The following is a 20,248-nucleotide window of genomic DNA, read 5'->3' as shown; positions in this document are numbered from 1 at the left end:
ACTTACTGCTTCAGAATGGCTTGATGCTACAAGTTTGCACAGGTTCAAAATACAATTAAACAAATTCACAGAAAAAGAATCTAGTACAACCTTACAGATGTACCACCTTCATCTCAAGTAGTCTTGAATTTCAAACCAGGAAGTCCCAGAGTATGTATAAAGTATTGCTGTATGTTTGCACTGTTACTTATCTCTCAGCATCTTCTACTGTAGGTAGAACACTGAGCTAGACAGACTCACTATCACAGTATGTCCGTTTTAATGTAAATTACTGCAGTAATAATGGTTTATAGTATTATAACAACTTCCTATTCTGGGATCTGAAAATCTCTGGAGGTCGAACTAATCTATAGCTATAACAACACCTACAATCCTTTTTCAATAGCTTAAATCTGGTATTGAATAATACAAACATTTACAGAAGAAATATGTAGCAATAACCTTTTCTGTAAGTGCTGACATTAGAACCAGGACAAGGTTTAAAATGATGGTACTGAAGTATACAATACAGAGCATAAGAAAGATGAGAGGAAATATGCCTTTGACTATTTTTTGAAAAAGGAAGTTATGTTTTTCCTAAAATGTATTTAGGATTAACAGAATGATAACGTGTCTACCTTCAGCACATACAGCATGTGAGGCTATGTTTATCTTAACGTGGAAAACAAGAAGTCTTTTATTAAAGACTCACAAGTAAATTACAGTTCCTACTTCAGGCAGGATGCTACAACCTTTGCTCATCAAAACTGATAATTATTCTTCTAAGAACTCCTGAAATATCAGGGACAGATCGATTTAATACCACTGACAATTCATAATAATTCTAAGCAGAAAAGTTCAAGAAGCACCACACAGGGCAATGACAGAAAAACGGATACACTGGGGATATGTCTCGTTTATTCCCATCTGTTGCAGAAGGCTTTTACCCTGAGGCATGAACATTTACCTTTCTGCTCCTAATAAAATTTTCCAATCATCTTTCGCTATCTACGCAGTTCTGTTTTATTTTCACTGATTCTTATCCCAAATAATATCTTAAATTGACTAATTCCTTAGGTTTTTATGCATCACATAAGAATAGCATTACCTTATATCAGTCTCCATTTTGTTGCTTTTCAACAGAAAGTTTCTATTTGTAAAGAGAACTAGTTTTAAAATCACTGAATGGTACTAAAAGCCTCTAGATTAAAATGTCATCTTCGACGCTATTTTTTTTATCATGGCATTTCACTTATATATCACTTTGATTTAAAATGCAATAAATCACAGCAATTCATTACAGCATACCTGGCTTCTATACTGGCTTCAGAATGAATACTATAATCCCCACATCATCTTATTTAGTCAAAAAAAAAAAAAAAAAAGTTAAATACTGTTCTCAATGCAATTCACCGTTCGACACTTAAAATGAATTAACAGAACCTTTTTCAATCTTCATAGTCTGAAATATGTTTTCTCCTCACAAAATATCTGAAGTTATATGTATCAGCTATACAATACTCAATCTACATATTTGGTATGCACTGCAGAAGTAGCATTAATTACACAAATAATCAGAAAGCTTATTTATTCCAATTAACATACAAACACTGCAAAGCGCCTTGTTTAGCTGAAAGTAGAATAGCTGTCTGGTCATCTCAAAGTGTATTGCAAGGAAGGAAACAAAATTTCTTCCTAAATATTTACCCAGTTATTCCTATTCAGGTCATGTAGGTTTTGGAGGGTCAGCATATATGTATATACACATATACATTTTTATATATAAGCATACATGTCTACACACACGTATATATGTATGCATATATGTATACACACAAATACATACACAAATATATGCAGCCCTAAGAGTTAGGGCTTTTTTATTGAAAGATCTCAGTTTTCCAAATATGAACACTTCGAATCTTTTCAATAGAGGGCTCCAAGGACTATCCCTCTTCATATTTGTATTTTCCTGAAGCTGCATAACACCAGAATAATTTCTACAGAATCAGTTTTAAAACAAACAAGAATTCTACTTAGTTCTCATACAATTTTGGGAAGACATGTCATCTCACACTAAAATCACTCCTTCCTCAACCTTTCTACTACAGATGCCATGTTAAATTGATATCAAAATTAAAAAAAAAAAAACCACACAACAAAAAAACCCACCTCACTTACAGTGACATGAATAAAATGCATCAAAACCAAAACTTTCCTACTTGAGAGTAAGAATCTTAAGAGATGCTACTATGCTTAACATTGTCAGACAAACCTACATTGGCACTGGATTAGTACTTCTCTTTCCTCTTAAGCAAAATTTCCATTCTAAGCAGATTTTCCCAGTAAAATGAAGATGTATCTACTCTGGAGACAGCTCTTACATCTCAACTTAGGTTGACTGTTCAGATATTGTTCAATTTACTGGCTGTCATATTCTCTAATAATTTTATATTAAATGTAGAATTATCTACTCTTTTCAAGATCTTCCTGGGATACATTCAAGAAAATCCCTTCCTTCCCAAAACATAGTTTATCTTTTTCACCCCATGGCAAGAATCATAATTAATAAGGAAGAGCCATACAGCTTCTCAGGTGGCAATTTAATTCACTAATTTGCAAAATTTTCTTCTGTTTAGGAAGTACAGGTTTTTAATTATGGCATTCCGATACTCTAGCAACCTTTTAAGGGTTTTTCCTGACTCTTGTTTTTTCATACTATTAGTAGTTAGCCTTTCAGAGAGAAATGTTGAAAAGAAATGTGAAAATAAGAAATGGCTGAAGGTAAAATGAAAATTTATTACACTCAAATAATTCATGCTTCCTCTCCTATCATTACTATTGCCCATATAATGCCTTAAGCAGGCACTGAATCTTATATTTCATGTATAATTAAGGTCTCAGCAGAATAGGCAAAGTTGTATTTTGCAGTATTACAGCATTTGGTCTCAAGTTTCAACATTGCTTTCCATTTTATGGTCAATAAGACATATTACAAGTCTGCCCTCCCAAAACATATGCCAAGCTGCTTTTAAAACATTATTTATTCTTTAGTAGCAGTAAGGGCAGAAGATGTGGAGATAGTAAACTCCTTCTCTCTAAGCTATTGAGATCTTAATTCTTGCAAGAGAAGAGTTCTGATGAGTGACATAGTTATCTTCAACTTTAGAAGAAAGTAATAAAGATGTATATTTAAAACCCTTCTGCACTGCAGTAGCTTAGGCTTGGCTCACTGTCACATTTCACTTTAAGTAGCTTAGGTACCAAAGGAAAGACAAAGAAATGTGGCCTGGATAGATCTTCATTTATTTAGTAGGAATAGATCACCCAACAGACTAGTTTGAGCTGAAAGCAGCTCCGTGGTCGAGACATATTCCTAGTCAGGGCTAATTCTTTATTCAAAGCAGAGTGTTTGGATGATAACATGCAGGCGCATAAATGTTAAGCAAAAAGTGGCAATTGCTCTCTGATCTGGATTGTAGCAAGAATAAAAGAACTAATCCTTCTCTTAAAATTAGTGATATTAAGCAAATAATAACAACAAAAACCTCATACAAAACTGAGGATATTTGGGACTTTCAGTTGGGTTGCATGAACATTTACTATACTTTGAATTATGTTTTTCCTTATGACACTTTTAACTGTTCCTTTGAAAAAGCCTGTTTAAATACTTAAGTTAAGGCCAACATGATTAAAAATGTCACAATGTCTAAGTATAAATTTGATGATTAACCTTAACATCATAAAATTTAAAGGACCAATGGTATATGAGAATATTAAATCTGCTGAGATATATAAGTTCTTCTCCAGCGTATGATCTTAAAAACCAAATTCAGTCTAATGACCCCTTAGGTACATTACTGGTGACCAGCCTCCAGCTGGACTTTGTGCCACTGACCATAACCCTTTGAGCCTGGCAGTTCAGCCTAATTTCAGTCTACCTCACTGTCCTCTTATCTAGCCTGTACTTCTTCAGTTTGTTTATGAGGATGTTACGGGAGGCTGTTGAAAGCCTTGCCAAAGTTGAGATAAACAACATCCACTGCTCTCCACCTGTCCGCTGAGCTAGTCATGTCATTGCGGAAGGCAATCAGGTTGCTCAAGCATGATTTCCTGCCCTGGTTTCGGCTTTGTAAATTCATGGTGACTACTCCCAAACAATTTCTTGTCCTTCATATGTTTGGAAATGGTTTCTGAGATTATTTACTCCATCACCATCCCAAGAAACAAGATGAGGCCAACTGGCCTGGAGCTGCCTGGATCCTCCTTATTCCAGACAGGAATGACATTTGCTTTCTTCCAAACCTCTTCCAAACTTCCCCCCCAGTTGTCCTGACCTTTCCAAGATTACTCAGTATGGCCTCACAGTGACATTGGCCAGCTCCCTCAGCACTTGTTGGCGCATCCCATCGGGTCCCATGGACTTGTGTTTGTCCAATTTGTTTAAGTGCTCCCTAATATGATCCTCCTCCACTACGGCTAAGTCTTCCTTGCTCCAGACTTTCCCACTCATCTCGAAAGCCTGGGATTGCTCAGTGCCAGTCTTACCAGTAAAGACCAAAGCAAAGGCATTGAGTACCTCAGTGTTTTCTGTGTCCTTTGTCATCAGATCCTCTGCCCCATTTAGCAGAAAGAACAGCACAGTAGCAGACACCAATTCATTTTGAGGCAGTAAAAGCAAAAAGTAAGAGGAAAGCAAAGGTTAAAGCAGAAGATTCAAAGAGATATTGAGGCAGGTCATCTGTGGAACAGAACAGTGTAAGATCGCACAGTTAAGAACTTTTATAATGCAGAGGTATAAGATTAAGACTATGAATGTCATAATTTGTCAAAATTTTCTTAATTATTGTAACTTTAGCAATGCTCACTTATGTAGTTTTGTGAGAGAAACAGAAATAGAAGCAAAAGAAAAGGGCATTCTCATGTGCATACACCAAGCTATTTCTGCTGTCCTCTAGCAAACAGAATATAGAACTCATGAACTAAAAAAGTCGATATAGCAAGGCAGTATCTGTAACTTCCCACACACAGAAAGCATATATAGTCTCTGCCTTCTCATTCCAATCTTGCCCTTCTCTGAAAGCAGAAAAGTATAATTAAGTGAAATTGTAAGAGAGAACTGTAACGCAGATAAACGTCCCCTGGCAGTAACCACAAAATTCATCTTCAACTGTGACCTAGAGCCAAATCTGCAAGCAGGTCTGCACAAATGAATACATTAACCGACTGAGTTATCTGTCCTATTAGCATGATTTGATAGAAGTTGTTATTATTTTCTGAGAACCCCAATATTGTAATTAAATTGTTCTTTTTGGGTGCCAATTTTGGGGAGCCTTTAGAACTAAATAATTGTAAAAAACCTACTTTACAATTGCTGATAACTATATGACAACTCATTAAAAAAAACCCTCATTTTAATATTCTAATTTATTACATACTCTTAGGCAACTAAAACAACACTCTCAATAACTGGCTCCTTAAAATGCATCATCAGTAGGTATTCCACCTGGACTGAGACATTTGGGGTTTTTTGCCCAGTAGTGTCCACTAGATCTGTGCTTTATGGTTCAGATTCACTCCACTCATCTTTAGACATTATAACTCAAGTAAAAGTTTAATGTTAAGATGCATTTTGACATTCATATTCTCCCCACCAAGTTTCCAGAGGCCAGATCAAGGCTAGTCATGACTCAACACGTAGGTATTATTAGAGTCTACAATAAAAAGAACAGACAGTGGGGTGGAGGAATATATACATGCAGCATTTATGGTGAGCCACAACACTGGCCAGGTAGCTAACCATTCTCTCTGCAAGTTGTCAGCTATACACACGGGACTCAGGTAACACCCAGCAGAGCAGCGTCCTTGTGACTGTAAGACAGCTCCACTAAAGCAGGCACTAGACACAGATAATAAGAAAATAATACACTGCAAATACACTTACTTACTGTAGGGCATATGTTACTTTAGCTAGGGAAGCTCCCTGAGTTAATCATAAGATCAGACCCAAACTATGAGTTGACAGCTAGAAATCTATTTCTATTGGATGCGGGGGGTGGGGGATGGGGGGGGGGTGCGCGTGCACGTGCCCACACCTACCTTTCAGTCTTATGAGCAGAATTATTCAACACATTTGAGAATATCTAGCATAATTTGTTTCTATACAGGTAAAATGAGAAAAGCAATGGGATATTCAAAGCATATGCAAGGTAGAGAATATGCCCAAGTAAGACTTAATGGAAGACGATTTGTAAATAGATTATCTATAATTCAGACAGGTCAGACATCACTCAAGGCAAAAATGACAGTAGACCATCTTTTCCATATGTGTCTTATGAGCCATTCTTCTGGAGTTCTTCCCTGATTATCATCAGACTGCCCTTTCTTGGTGTTAACCACCCATCCAAAATTAATGCTGAAAGAGGCAACGAAGTTCGGGTCAAGAAGCAAAAGGGAGAAATCATACAAGGAAACAGAAGTAATAATGACTACTAGTTGAACAGTTTATCAGATCTGAATACTAGAACTGCCTAGGTCAGTCTTAAACAGAACAGGTCATTTTGTCTAACCTTACTCAAGCGATCATGAGGCGTCAAACTGACCTTGCAAGTAGGGCAAGATTTATAACCTGGAACCTTGGTCTCCATTCCCTTCCTAAATGGCATTAGAGTAAAAGCAATACAAAAATTATTCTAAAAGTTCTGAAAAGCTAGCTCTCAAACACATGACTATAAGCACAAATACTAACAACTGCATGTGACTATAGACAGGAAAATGACGAGAAAATGATTACTGCTAGCACTTCCTTCCCAAGATCATTATTGGAAAGAAGAAAGTGAGAAGGTTCACCACACTTCACCCTTTATGCCTAGTTAGAAACTATAAGAACACACAGAATACAGAAGATATTTCGTGAACGGTGCTAGTCAAAAGATTATGATCTTGGAACACAGAAACACAAGGAAAAGTAGTACGTATGGATAGGCAATAACTTCTCCCTCAGAAAATACTTTCAGTGGCAAGTTGTCATGATATCTCTATGAATAACAATTTTAAAAGTCTACAAAAGTATCAGAAGGAAGAGTAGAGTGAAAGAATTATTCTACCTTTTTGACAATCTTTCCACACAGTTTTTCGATTCTTCTCATAATGTTTATTCAACCAGGTGAGGATGGTTCGTTCATATGGAGAATATATATTACTGGATAAAGGTTCTGATTTTATTCTTGGCATGTTCTGCACGCTTTCCAAGCTGAACAGATCAGTGATATTACATGAAGAAACACGTGGAAGAACAAACACCTGAAATTAGAAAAAGTGTTTTTAAGCACAAACTGTAAAAAGAACAATTTCAAGTTGAATGATAAAAAAAACCCCCACAACTCAAAAGGTTTTCTAATTTAGAAAAAGTTTAAGAGATTACACATTAGCATAAATGTGTAACACACAAGAAAACAGATTTGCTGAGGTTTTAGGGAATTCCTTTGCTTCCTTAAACAAAATGCAAACTGAAGCTTCCAAATGGTCTTGGGAGTCTGGAGAGGTCCCAGTCGACTGGAAGCTGGCAAATGTCCCAATTTTCAAGAAAGGTAAGAAGGAGGACCCTGGTAATTACAGTCCTGTCAGTCTCACTTCAGTGCCTGGTAAAATTATGGAGAAGGTTATTTTGGGAGTTATTGAAAAACGCTTCAGAGACAATGCAGTCATTGGTCATAGCCAGCACGGGTTCATGACTGGAAAGTCCTGCTTAACCAACTTAATTTCCTTTCATGACAAGGTCACCCATCTAGTTGACCAAGGGAAGCCAGTAGATGTGGTGTTTTGGGATTTTCGCAAAGCTTTTGATGCTGTCTCTCACAGTATTCTTCTGGACAAAATGTCCAGCACACAGCTAGACAAGTCCATAATATGATGGGTGAAGAATTGGCTGATGGGTTGGGCTCAAAGAGTTATAGTAAACAGGGTTACATCAGGCTGGTGGCCAGTCACCAGTGGGGTTCCCCAAGGCTCAATTTTCGGGCCAGTGCTCTTTAAAGTCTGCATAAATGATCTGGACGCAGGAATCGAATGTACAGTAAGTTTGCCGATGATACTAAACTAGGAGGAGCTGTGGACTCCCTCAAGGGTAGAGAGGCATTACAGAGAGATCCAGATAGACTAGAGAGCTGGGCAATCGCCAACCGTATGAAATTTAACAAGAGCAAGTGCCAGATTCTGCACCTGGGACAGGGTAATCCTACTTATACATACAAATTGGGGGACGAGAGGCTGGAGAGGCAGCCTCACGGAAAGAGATCTGGGAGTTTGGGTTGATGGCAAGTTGACTATGAGTCAACAGTGTGCCCTGTTGACAGGGCAGCCAGAAGGGCCAACCATGTCCTGGGGTGCATCAAGCACAGCATAGCTAGCTGGTCGAGGGAAGTGATTGTCCCACTCTACACTGCACTGGTGCAGCCCCACCTCGAGTACTGTGTGCAGTTTTGGGCGCCTCAATGGAAGAAGGAAATCAAACTATTAGAGTGTGTCCAGAGAAAGGCAACCAAGATGGTGAAAGGCCTCGAGGGCAAGACTTATGAGGAGCAGCTGAGGTCACTCGGTTTGTTCAGCTTGGAGAAGAGAAGACTGAGGGGTGACCTCATTGCAGTCTACAAGTTCCTCAAGGGGGGCAGCAGAGGGGGAGGTGCTGATCTCCTCTGTCTGGTGACCAGCAATAGGACACGAGGAAATGGAATGAAGCTGCGTCAGCAGAAGTTCAGATTGGACATTAGGAAAAGATTCTTCACTGACGGGGTGGTCAGTCACTGGAACAGGCTCCCCAGGGAAGTGGCCATGGCACCAAGCCTATCAGAGTTCAAGGAGCATCTGGACGATGCTCTTAGTTACATGGTTTAGTTTTAGGTAGTCCTGTGAGGAGCGGGGAGCTGGACTCGATGATCCTTATGGGTCCTTTCCAACTTGAGATATTCTGTGATTCTAAATATTTTTTGTTTCCAACTTTTTTCCAAGATTTGATGAACTGGATGAAATCACTGGACCCATCTGGATTCCAAGAATTACTGTGTATATTCTAGCCAAAGCACTAATTACTGAACTACTATACTGATCTCCAGTGCAATCTATAGACAATCTTGAAATGGTATCTTTCATGACCCACTTGCTCATTTAGGTCCAAATTACACTGACTGTTTCTCCTGAAAAAATAAACATTATAATGCCTACAATAAAATCCTTGGTACTCAGAGGTCCTTGACTAAGTCTTACATGAATGTACATTTAAAATATATATTTATAAATATATGTATATAAGATATATAAGAAATATAAAGATGTTAAAAGTAAAAATTCTACACAATACCTTTGATTTTTCTTTTCCCCCAACTAAAATGACAGCAAAGAAAAAGGTATTTGAAGGAGGAACACAGAACTTGATTTTCAGGATGATGATGTGTCATGGTTTAACCTCAGTCAGCAACTGAGCACCACAGAGCCACTCGCTCACTCCCCCCCACCCGGTGGGATGGGGGAGAGAATCAGAAAAGTAAAAGTGAGAAAACTTGTGGGTTGAGATAAAGACAGTTTAATAATTGAAATAAAGTAAAATAGTAATAGTTAGTAATAACAACAACAACAGAATATACAAAGCAAGTGATGCACAGTGCAATTGCTCACCACCTGCTGACTGAGGCCCAGCCAGTCCCTGAGCAGCGGCCCCCCCAGCCAGCTTTTCCCTAGTTTATATACTGAGCATGACGTCACATGGTATGGAATGTCCCTTGGGCCAGTTTGGGTCAGCTGTCCTGGCTGTGCCCCCTTCCCAGCTTCTTGTGCACCTCCAGCCTTCTCAGTCGGTAGAGCATGGGAAACTAAAAAGTCCTTGACTAGTGTAAGCACTGCTTAGCAACAACTAAAACATTGGTGTGTTATCAACATTGTTCTCACCCTAAATCCAAACCACAGCACTGTACCAGCTACTAGGAAGGAAATTAACTCTATCCCTGCCGAAACCAGGACATAATGAAGTCAACAGCCTTGGTTCCATCCTCCCTCATCAAACAGGTCTCAGGCCTGGCCACCTTGACCAGTGACTAAGACTATCAAGGACCATGGTCATAAATGCTAACTGCACTGCATCAAGCTCCATAGTGTCATGTATTCACAGATAATTTAGGATGAGTTTGTTAAGGACTAATTGTTTGGAGGAGGGAAAAAAGAAAAGGAGGAGGGGGAAAAAAAAAAAAAAAGACGACTAACAACTCATCATTGACAATGTCTATTGACAATGAATGCCAATCCAGTAAAATGTTATTCTGAAGTGTGAACTAGGCCCAGTTTCTCAGTCCCTTAAACACCCCCAGTGATGTCTAATTCCCTGATACATACATACATAAAGAAAAGGCTATTCCATTTCATCTAATCAGAATGAAAACAGCTTGCACCTTTTATAATTGTTTCTCTTCGTATTAGTTTCCAATACCAGATTTCAACAGGTACATTAGAGAAAGCATTGGTTTCCTGAGGCAAGGTGTTAACACTTTTTAATCCCTCCATTTGCTGCAGATGGAGAGGAATGCTCTTACATATAGTATGATGCAGCTACAGTCATGTGGCCTCACAGTTTCCACATTTACATATAGATTTTTTTTTTCAGATGACATGAAGGACTGTCATCCATTGCTTTCAAGTTTTTCTGAAGAAAACCTTTTGTAATATACTAATATACAAAACCTAGTTAACTATTAATGTACATGAGACCCAAATTATAGCATCTATATTTAACTACAATAAAAAAAAATTGAGTCGCTTTGAAATTCCTTTTTAAACCCTGAAGCATTTCAGTTCAGCATCATCTAGTTCCATGCAGAGATGGCTGAGCTAACTTAAATATTTGGATTTCTCTCCATGGCACTTTATTGATTTGCATAGAACTATCTTAAGAGAAAAAGAAATCTCAAACTTTTATATCAGCATCCTCAGATACAAATCTGAAGAAAACAACAGCAAAGAAATCAAGCAAATATATACTATTTCATGCTTTATCAAAAGGCAGTGTCTTTGCAGGTTAATTTATTGCAATGTTCCTTCATCAACATAACCTGATGTTCTATCAAAAGGACCAAAGCAGTAAAGAGTAATGGCAACTACATTTAGAAGAAAATATGAAACATTATTTACCCATAAAACATTCTTTTACTGTCTTTTAACAAGTCCAATCCATCCTAATCCAAGATGCCCACATGTCTACATTCCTATTGAGGACCTGTTGAGGGACCAGGACATTAGCATACAGTGGCTTTTTGGAGCACACTATATTTATAAAAAACAATCAGCTATAAGGTTAGGAAATGTTATTACTTATAACTATAAAAAGCATCCTTATTTCTACATGCTCATTAAATTTAAAGATAAATTGCCTTTATTGAAAATCTGGCCTGACCCAAGGGCTAAATTACCACTTCTGCTGTCAGTGTCCATGTGTTTCCATTAGCCTAGACTTTCAAGATTTGTAGAATACCATCAGTATTTTAGCCCTTGCTCAAAAAGAGAACTAGAAGTATATCTTTATGATTGATAAATTTCCCCTTTCATTCTCCACAGGTTCTACCCTTTCATCAGAATAAACTCATTTTCTATTTTTCTGAGCTGGATTTACGTATACATTTTTTCCTCTGGAACTTCTGCAGCAACAGAAGTTTTCATAACAAGTAAGTGGACAATAATGCACCAGGTATGGGCATGAAAGCAATATGGGATGACACTTTAGTTAATAAAGAATAATATTAAGTCTTTCTAATAACAGCATTTTATTTCTAAAATAAAATTGGATAACAAAACATCTCTGGTGAATAGATGAATTCTTTTAACATCTTCTGAAATTTGCAGCATGCTATTTGAGTAAGAAAGGTTTCTGTTTCATCTTGTCTTGCTTGAAATCAGGCTATCGTAACCACAGAAAGGCTTGTCTCTACTTCCATTTTAATGAAACTGCTTTTAAGATATGAAACATTCTCTTAACTTCAGGATATTTCAACACTAGCCCAAATAAATATTTTTTTTTATATAAACCAATCTTGCTGTCTTGACAGTTCATATCCTCTTTTTCTTTATTGTTCTGATGCTTTCTTTACAAATTTAATAAAATAAACCTTCTCAGCAGCAGTCACGGTCACCCTTGTCAAAAACAGGTTTGAACAAAAGGGTATGGAAGAGAGAACAAGACTTTGAACCTTAAGTGACTATTGTTCCAATGTAAAGTCATGTTATCTTAAGAGTTCTGCTTATGCTTTATTATATTGAATTGAATACCATTTTAGCCAAACTGCATAAAGCTACAACAAAAAAGTAAAGCAGAGACATATAATTCCTAAGACATTAGCAGGAGAGACAGAGAAGATGAATGTGATATTATAAGGCTGTAAAAATGTACTATTATAGGATAGAAAGATGAAGGAACAACGAATGAGAAGCTGAAACATGCTTCTCATGCATGAAACGGAACTAGAATGATGAAGAGCGCATCTTCACATTAGGTTTAACCTGATCTAAACCTAAACTTTTTCATATCCCCAGCAACCGTGTGTTCTGTCCCTTTCTTGTGTCTACATGAATGGTCAGAGAGATGAAAGATCTATTTGGAAGCAACACCGTACTCCACTATTTCTAGCATAAGGAAAAGGGCAGAAAAGTGTAGCCAGGAAAACCTGGTTTTCCCCAACTTCTCAGACATGTTCTTTCAGTAGTAGCCCGCACCTACATTAGTGTAAATTCATAATGATGCTTTGCTCTCAGATATTGGAAAGGCTAGAAAGTTTATTTTAAAAGATTGCACAATTAAAAAAACCTCAAACTTAATGATACACTACAGAAATTATCAAATTAAAAATTCTTTCTTTATTTTTGGTTTGAAGATGACTTTAAACTGTTACTGTAAGAAGTACTAGATATTTTCCGAAGTGGCAAATTGCAATTATTAATAATTTGATCAAAACTGAAGTTAACTTCTATTTTACCTAGACAACATAGAATCATAGAATAATTTGGGTTGGAAGGGACCTCTAAAGGTCATCTAGTCCAGCCCCCCTCCCGTGTGCAGGGACATCTTCAACTAGATCAATAATACCTTAGAATCATAGAATCAGAGAATCATTGAGGTTGGAAAAGACCTCTAAGATCATTGAGTCCAACCGTCGACCCAACATCACCATGCCCACTAAACCATGTCCCTAAGCGCCGCATCTACACGTCTTTTAAATACCTCCAGGGATGGGGACTCCACCACTTCCCTGGGCAGCCTCTTCCAATGTTTCACCACTCTTTCAGTAAAGAATTTTTTCCTCATGTCCAATCTAAACCTCCCCTGGCGCAACTTGAGGCCATTTCCTCTCGTCCTATCGCTTGTCACTTGGGAAAAGAGACCAACACCCACCTCGCTACAACCTCCTTTCAGGTAGTTGTAGAGAGCGATGAGGTCTCCCCTGAGCCTCCTTTTCTCCAGGCTAAACAGTCCCAGTTCCCTCAGCCGCTCCTCATAAGACTTGTTCTCCAGACCCCTCACCAGCCTCGTTGCCCTTCTCTGGACATGCTCCAGCACCTCAACATCCTTCTTGTAGTGAGGGGCCCAAAACTGAACACAGTATTCGAGGTGCGGCCTCACCAGTGCCGAGTACAGGGGGGCAATCACTTCCCTACTCCTGCTGGCCACACAATTTCTGATACAGGCCAGGATGCCATTGGCCTTCTTGGCCGCCTGGGTACACTGCCGGCTCATGTTCAGCCGGCTGTCGACCAACACCCCCAGGCCCTTTTCCGACAGGCAGCTTTCCAGCCACTCTTCCCCAAGCTTGTAGCGCTGCATGGGGTTGTTGTGGCCGAAGTGCAGGACCCGGCACTTGGCCTTGTTGAATCTCATACAGTTGGCCTCGGCCCATCAATCCAGCCTGTCCAGGTCCCTCTGCAGAGCCTTCCTACCCTCGAGCAGATCAACACTCCCGCCCAACTTGGTGTCGTCTGCAAACTTACTGAGGGTGCACTTGATCCCCTCATCCAGGTCATTGATAAAGATATTGAACAAGACCGGCCCCAAAACTGAGCCCTGGGGAACACCGCTTGTGACCGGCCGCCAACTGGATTGAACTCCATTCACCACAACTCTCTGGGCCCGGCCGTCCAGCCAGTTTTTGACCCAGCGCAGAGTACACCTGTCTAAGCCGTGAGCCGCCAGCTTCTCTAGGAGAATGCTGTGGGAGACAGTGTCAAAGGCCTTACTGACGCCCAGGTAGACCATATCCACAGCCTTTCCCTCGTCCACTAGGCGGGTCACCTGGTCATAGGAGGAGATCAGGCTGGTCAAGCAGGACCTGCCTCTCATGAACCCGTGCTGGCTGGGCCTGATGCCCTGGTTGTCCCACTCATGCCTTGTGAGCGCCCTCAAGATGAACCGCTCCATAATCTTCCCCGGCACTGAGGTCAGGCTGACAGGCCTGTGGTTCCCCGGATCCTCCTTCCGGCCCTTCCTGTAGATGGGCGTCACACTGGCAAGCCTCCAGTCATCCGGGACCTCCCCCGTTAACCAGGACTGCTGATAAATGATGGAGAGTGGCTTGTCAAAACAAAAGACATAACTTTTAATAACTGACACTTTTTGATAGTACACGTGTAAATGTTTAAAGTATATTTCCCAATATACCCACGGTGGGTTGACCTTGGCCAAATGCCAGGTGCCCACCAAGCCTCTCTATCACTTTCCCTCCTCAGCTGGACAGGGGGAGAAAAGTACAACAAAAGGTTCATTGGTTGAGATAAGGACAGGGAGATCACTCAGCAATTAACGTCTTGGGCAAAACAGGCTCGACTTGGGGAAATTAATTAAATTTATTGCCAATCTCCCTTCTTCCTGGGCTCAACTTCACTCCTGATTTCTCTACCTCCTCCCGCCAAGCAGCACAGGGGGATGGAGAACCGGGGTTGCGGTCAGATCATCACACGTCTCTGCCGCTCCTTCCTCCTCACACTCTTCCACTGCTCCATCATCGGGTCCCTCCCATGGGAGAGAGCTCTCTGCGAACTTCTCCAACATAAGTCCTTCCCATGGGCTGCAGTTCTTCACGAACTGCTCCAGCATAGGTCCTTTCCACAGGGCGCAGTCCTTCAGTAACAGATTGCTTCAGTGTGGGTCCCCCACGGGGTCACTACTCCTGCCAGCAAACCTGCTCCAGCGTGGGCTCCTCTCTCCACAGGGCCACAGGTCCTGCCAGGAGCCTGCTCCGGCGCAGGCTTCCCACGAGGTCACAGCATCCTTCAGGCGCATCCACCTGCTCCGGCGTGGGGTCCTCCACAGACTGCAGGTGGATATCTGCTCCACCGTGGACCTCTATGGGCTGCAGGGGGACAGCCTGCCTCACCATGGTCTCCTCCAGGAGCTGCAGGGGAATCTCTGCTCTGGCGCCTGGAGCACTTGCTCCCCCTCCTTCTTCACTGACCTTGGTGTCTGCAGAGTTGTTTCTCTCACAGATTTCTCACTCCTCTCTCTGGCTGCTGTTGTGCAGCAGTTTTTTCCCCTTCGTAAGTATGTTGTCACAGAGGCGCTACCACCGTCGCTGATGGGCTCAGCCTTGGCCAGTGGTGGGTCCGTCTTGGAGCCAGCTGGCATTGGCTCTGTCAGACATGGGGGCAGCTTCTGGCATCTTCTCACAGAAGCCACCTCTGTAGCCCCTTGTTACCAAAACCTTGCCACGTAAACCCAGTACAATACCTGATTGAATCAAGCCATTTCAAGTTACCTATTTTTCAGAGTTTCATCTCATCAGGAAAAAAAAAATAATCAAAACCAAAACAAAACAACACACATGCATACTACCAATTTTGGGGTTTTTCTGCTCTGTGCTAGTCTGTCATGTAGCTATGAATAATTCAGCAAATTGAAAAAATAACGAAATTACTTGCTTTCTGGTCACTATGATTGCATTTTTCCACATCCATGTTCCCATGTATCCTTAAGGTCATCTATCTCAGCCCTTGCGTACATACTGTTTGCTGTCTGTTACTCTCTCAGCTATTCTTCTCATTTTTTTATTGCAGATCAACTCTGTATCTTTGTTACATATGTTTTTTAACATAATTTTTATCATTCTTTATTATGCTTTTTCAGTAAATAATCACTGAATAGTTAAGGTTAGAAGGCACCTCTGAAGACTGACTAGTCCAAACCTCCTGCTCAAAGCAGAATCAGCTAGAGTGGGTTGAAAGGATCATGTTCAGTTGGGTTTTGGTTATCTCCAAGGATGGAAACTCCACAACTCCTCTAGGCAACCTGTTCCAGTGTGTAACCACCCTCACAGTAAAAAAGTTGCTTATGTTTAAATGGGATTTCCTGTATTTTAGTTTGTGCCTACTGCCTCTCACCATGTCACTGGGCACCACCAAGAAGATTCTGGCACTGTCTTCTTCACACCCTCCCATCAGGTATTTACACACATTGATAAGCTCCCCCTTGAACCTTCTCTTCTCCTGGCTGAACAGTCTCAGCTCTCTGTCTCTCTCCCTGCATGACAGATGCTCCAGTCTCTTAAATCATCTTTGGGACCCTTCACTGGAGTCACCCTCCAGTATGTCCATGTCTTTCTTGTACTGGGAAGCCCAGATAATATTTATATTTTTCATTTATTTTCCATCCCTTTGAATAGAAATAAGTAAATATTTATTTTTAGGCATACAAACATTACTGATCATTGGTGAGCACATCAGATTTACAGTGGAAAACATGATTTAGACATCCAAAATGTTTCTCTAATATAATTAAAAATAAAATTTAATAAAATTTGAGAAGTCCATACTGACCAAGTTCATTATAACTTAAAAGGAATAGGTATTATAAAAATGCTTACCTGTTTAAAAATTCCATTCTAATATCAGATAATAAATACCATGGTTGGGTATACATCTAGTCAACTAAGTATTTCCAGTGAAAAGTATTTCTAACCAGGGTAACAAAAAAGCATGGAAGAGTTTTCTTTATTTGTAAGAAAAGATTTCTATAACATTTAATCCTACAAATGCTGATTGTTCTAAAATAATTGAAACATATAAACACTGCTAAAGTTTCAGAATTAAGAAAATGAAAATCTTCTCACTCATTTTTTTTTTCTTCTCTGTTAGAGAGAAATAAAATACTTATAAGTATTTAGTTTTAAAGATCTGTTTGGGAAAAAAAAACTTGAATATACCACAGATCTTCAAAACAAAGCTTTTTGCCCTCAGTTCTTCAGAATTTAAGTAGTAAATGTATCCACAATTTACCTTGTATACCTGCAGTAGCACATCTGTCCAAGCTCGTTTGCTCATTGTCTCAAATATGCTGTCCTCCAGAATGAATAGATGCTTGTTGCTAAATATGTCTGAGTTTTTCACATCTCCTTTTTTCAACTCAGCTGTCTGACCCTTCAGATAAAAGGAACAGGATTTATTTTCGATATTCAGTTCAGCAGTTTGGATAGAAAACTCACAAGACGACAATAATGACTCAATGGCGTAAATGACTGATAACGTCTACTATAGTGCAATAGTGATCAGCATTAGAACCATTTACAGTTTGCTGCTATCTCAGGAATAAGAAGCACAATACAGAATTGACAGGAGTTGAAAGCAACAATCAGGACAGGAAGGCAACACATAGGATATTTTTTTAAAAATGGTAAAATCAGTGGAAAGCAGTAAAATTAATTCTAGTTTGAGAAAACATATCTGTTGGAAATTAAACGCAGGTATCGGCGGTATCGGAAGGAATGGAAGAGAAAAACTAGGGGAGGAGGGTGTAAATGTTGGTGTCAGTTTAAATTTCTGTTCTCTCTCACGCACATGCTTAGATTTATGCAATCCAAAACAGTCACCACAGTAGGAATACTCATGGTCCACAGAGGACTTCCATTAGTCTTCAAAGGACTGACACTAAGCATGTGGTCTTTGTTAAAAAAAAAAAAAAAAAAAAAAGGAAAGAAAAAATGAAACAAAACAAACACACACAAAAAAACCCAAACCTACCTTCAGTTCACTTTGCACTTTAATCCATTTCTTGTAATCATCAGGTTCAAGCAGAAATTCTGGCATAACATGAGAAAGATATGCTCCTTGGCTTCTGAAATTATAAAGCCAGAGAAGTTAATAGGTAAGCAAGATAATTTTTTTTAAGAGCAGTCCAAGTTTTTCAACTTGCTCAACCTATGGGTAAGCTCTTCTGAGTTCTATCTGAGTACACTTTGGACTAATGATCCAGTTCTATTAATTGCTTTAGATAGCTTCTGTTTATGAAGTTAATGTTCTGTTTATGAAGTTAATGTTCAGTTCCTGTGCCTACAACTAAATGCTAAAAACACATACAACTCTGAGCAGACTGGTCTCTTTATGAGAATTGCTCCTCCATAAAGGGTTTATTATTGAACAAAGCATCAAAACACATAATACCCATTTCCATGTGAAAGCTAAAGGACCAGTGTTACATAACATTACTAGAATTAAAACTTGATGATGCTATTATCTGTCTGCAGGTCTGATATTGGAAGTCTTATGGGTGTAAGCAAAGGTATTTCAAAACTCTGTCAATTGTTAAACGACCTGCCAGCCGCTCTCAAGTGACTAATAATAAATGCAATAAGAAAAGTAATTGCAGTAACAAAAGGCAAATTCATTAGGCTGAGTAACAAAAAAGCTCACTTCCAAGTAAAGAAAGACTATTCTTTATCTCAAATGACAGAGTTTAAAAAATGTTGCTGGAAAGAGGGGAAAATAATGAAGAATTCTTAAGTTCATTTTTCTCAGGGGAGCAGCAAAATTTCCTGACTTTTAGGTCAGAAAGATTATCCTAGCATATCTAGTTTCACATTGTTCTCTGTGTTTTTAACATGGCTAACGTGAGTAATAATCAGATGAGCTTTTCTTGTTATATAACCAGTCTCTCATTCAAATGAAGTGATCATACTTTTCCGGTACCATGCAGTCCAAATTCAATTTACTTTGTATACTAAAAGTCATACATCATAGTTTGAAATTAGGATCATGGCAACTTACTTCTCTTCCCACAGAATTATATTTTGCTGGTAACAGCACATTTTTTCTCTCCGTATTTTACATAGTGACATTATCTTCTCGGATTGTTGAAATTTCATGTTTCATACAATTATCTAGCATGTTTTTTAAAACACAAATATTTTAATCAAAGACCCAAAATAGCATCAAGTTAGTAGTCTGGTTCTAAAACTCACCATGTCTGAAATTCCCATTTTCCATTAAGTCATAGACTCTGTCCCATTAAATCCCTTTAAAACTTCAGTTTTTCCCAAAACGATAAAAGAAGGAAACTATACAACATTCATCTTTTCAGGTATCCTACCTTTCTTTCAATGTTTTTACTTGGTAGATATATGGGAATAGGTGTAATCTACAATTTTCATCCTCAGAAAAGCTGTATAACAACGTTACATGTCATCATAGTAAAGACGGGTTCTATATAACTGAACGTTCTCATAATTGGCTGCATTTTGTTACTGAGGAACACTGTCAGAAAAATTCCTCCTCATTAAGGTTGATATTTAACATGATGCCAGTTCTCCAAGATAAGTATTTTCACACTGTTAAGATGTTTTTCCTCAGGACACACAGCTTGCAACAAATTAGTTAGTTGTACTGTAAAATACCCAAACTTTTCCTTTACTGCTGTGGTAACGTACCAAGGAAACCTTCTGAGGGGAGGAAAATAAAACTGATACTTGGAATGTTGCTTGAAACAGCGAACAACATCCACCTGTTTTAGCAAGTGGAAAATTTGAAAGATGAATTATGCTTTCTTTGAACCATGCTGACCAGAAAGTAGTGGTTGGGGGAAGAAAGCTGAGAACTGTACATTTCTGTTCTCAGAGCGCTCTCCTGGGCTTCTTCAGGAGGGAATTTGCACTTTCCACAAATCACAATGAACATGCAGGGATAGCAGATCACAGATGAACTACTCATACCTAGGCTGGCTCTGGATATCTTGCCATCATTACATATAGTCATGCCAGCAGTGCAGATATCAGACATTTTTGTACTATGATCTATAAACACTCTTAAATAATAACCTGTGAAGAAATGCAAATATTCTAGCTGATCCTAAAATGCACAAGTAGGAAAAGAATATCCATAAGTCAGGAACAATGAAGAAATCTGATAGGATTCACGCAAACTAGAAGAGGCAGAAACTAACAGGATGTGGTAATGCTAAGTGCATACTGAGCACCAGTTTAAT

General features: G+C 39.2%; 1 protein-coding gene across 1 annotated transcript in view; it reads right to left on the bottom strand.

The window, feature by feature from the left end:
- Nucleotides 1–20,248, bottom strand: part of CFAP47 (cilia and flagella associated protein 47) — a 371,213-nt gene that overhangs the window by 273,160 nt on the left and 77,805 nt on the right. Inside the window, exons 31-33 of the mRNA XM_076355671.1 lie at nucleotides 18,013–18,106; nucleotides 17,272–17,412; nucleotides 7,086–7,281 (exon numbers count right to left, since the gene is read on the bottom strand). Coding sequence (XP_076211786.1) covers nucleotides 7,086–7,281; nucleotides 17,272–17,412; nucleotides 18,013–18,106 — 431 coding nt within the window. The remainder of the gene's footprint in view (nucleotides 1–7,085; nucleotides 7,282–17,271; nucleotides 17,413–18,012; nucleotides 18,107–20,248) is intronic.

Source organism: Aptenodytes patagonicus, chromosome 1, assembly GCF_965638725.1.
Source record: "Aptenodytes patagonicus chromosome 1, bAptPat1.pri.cur, whole genome shotgun sequence".
NCBI lineage: Eukaryota > Metazoa > Chordata > Aves > Sphenisciformes > Spheniscidae > Aptenodytes > Aptenodytes patagonicus.
The sequence above is the reverse complement of the archived record's forward strand: the minus strand, read 5'-3'. Positions and strand labels throughout refer to the sequence as shown.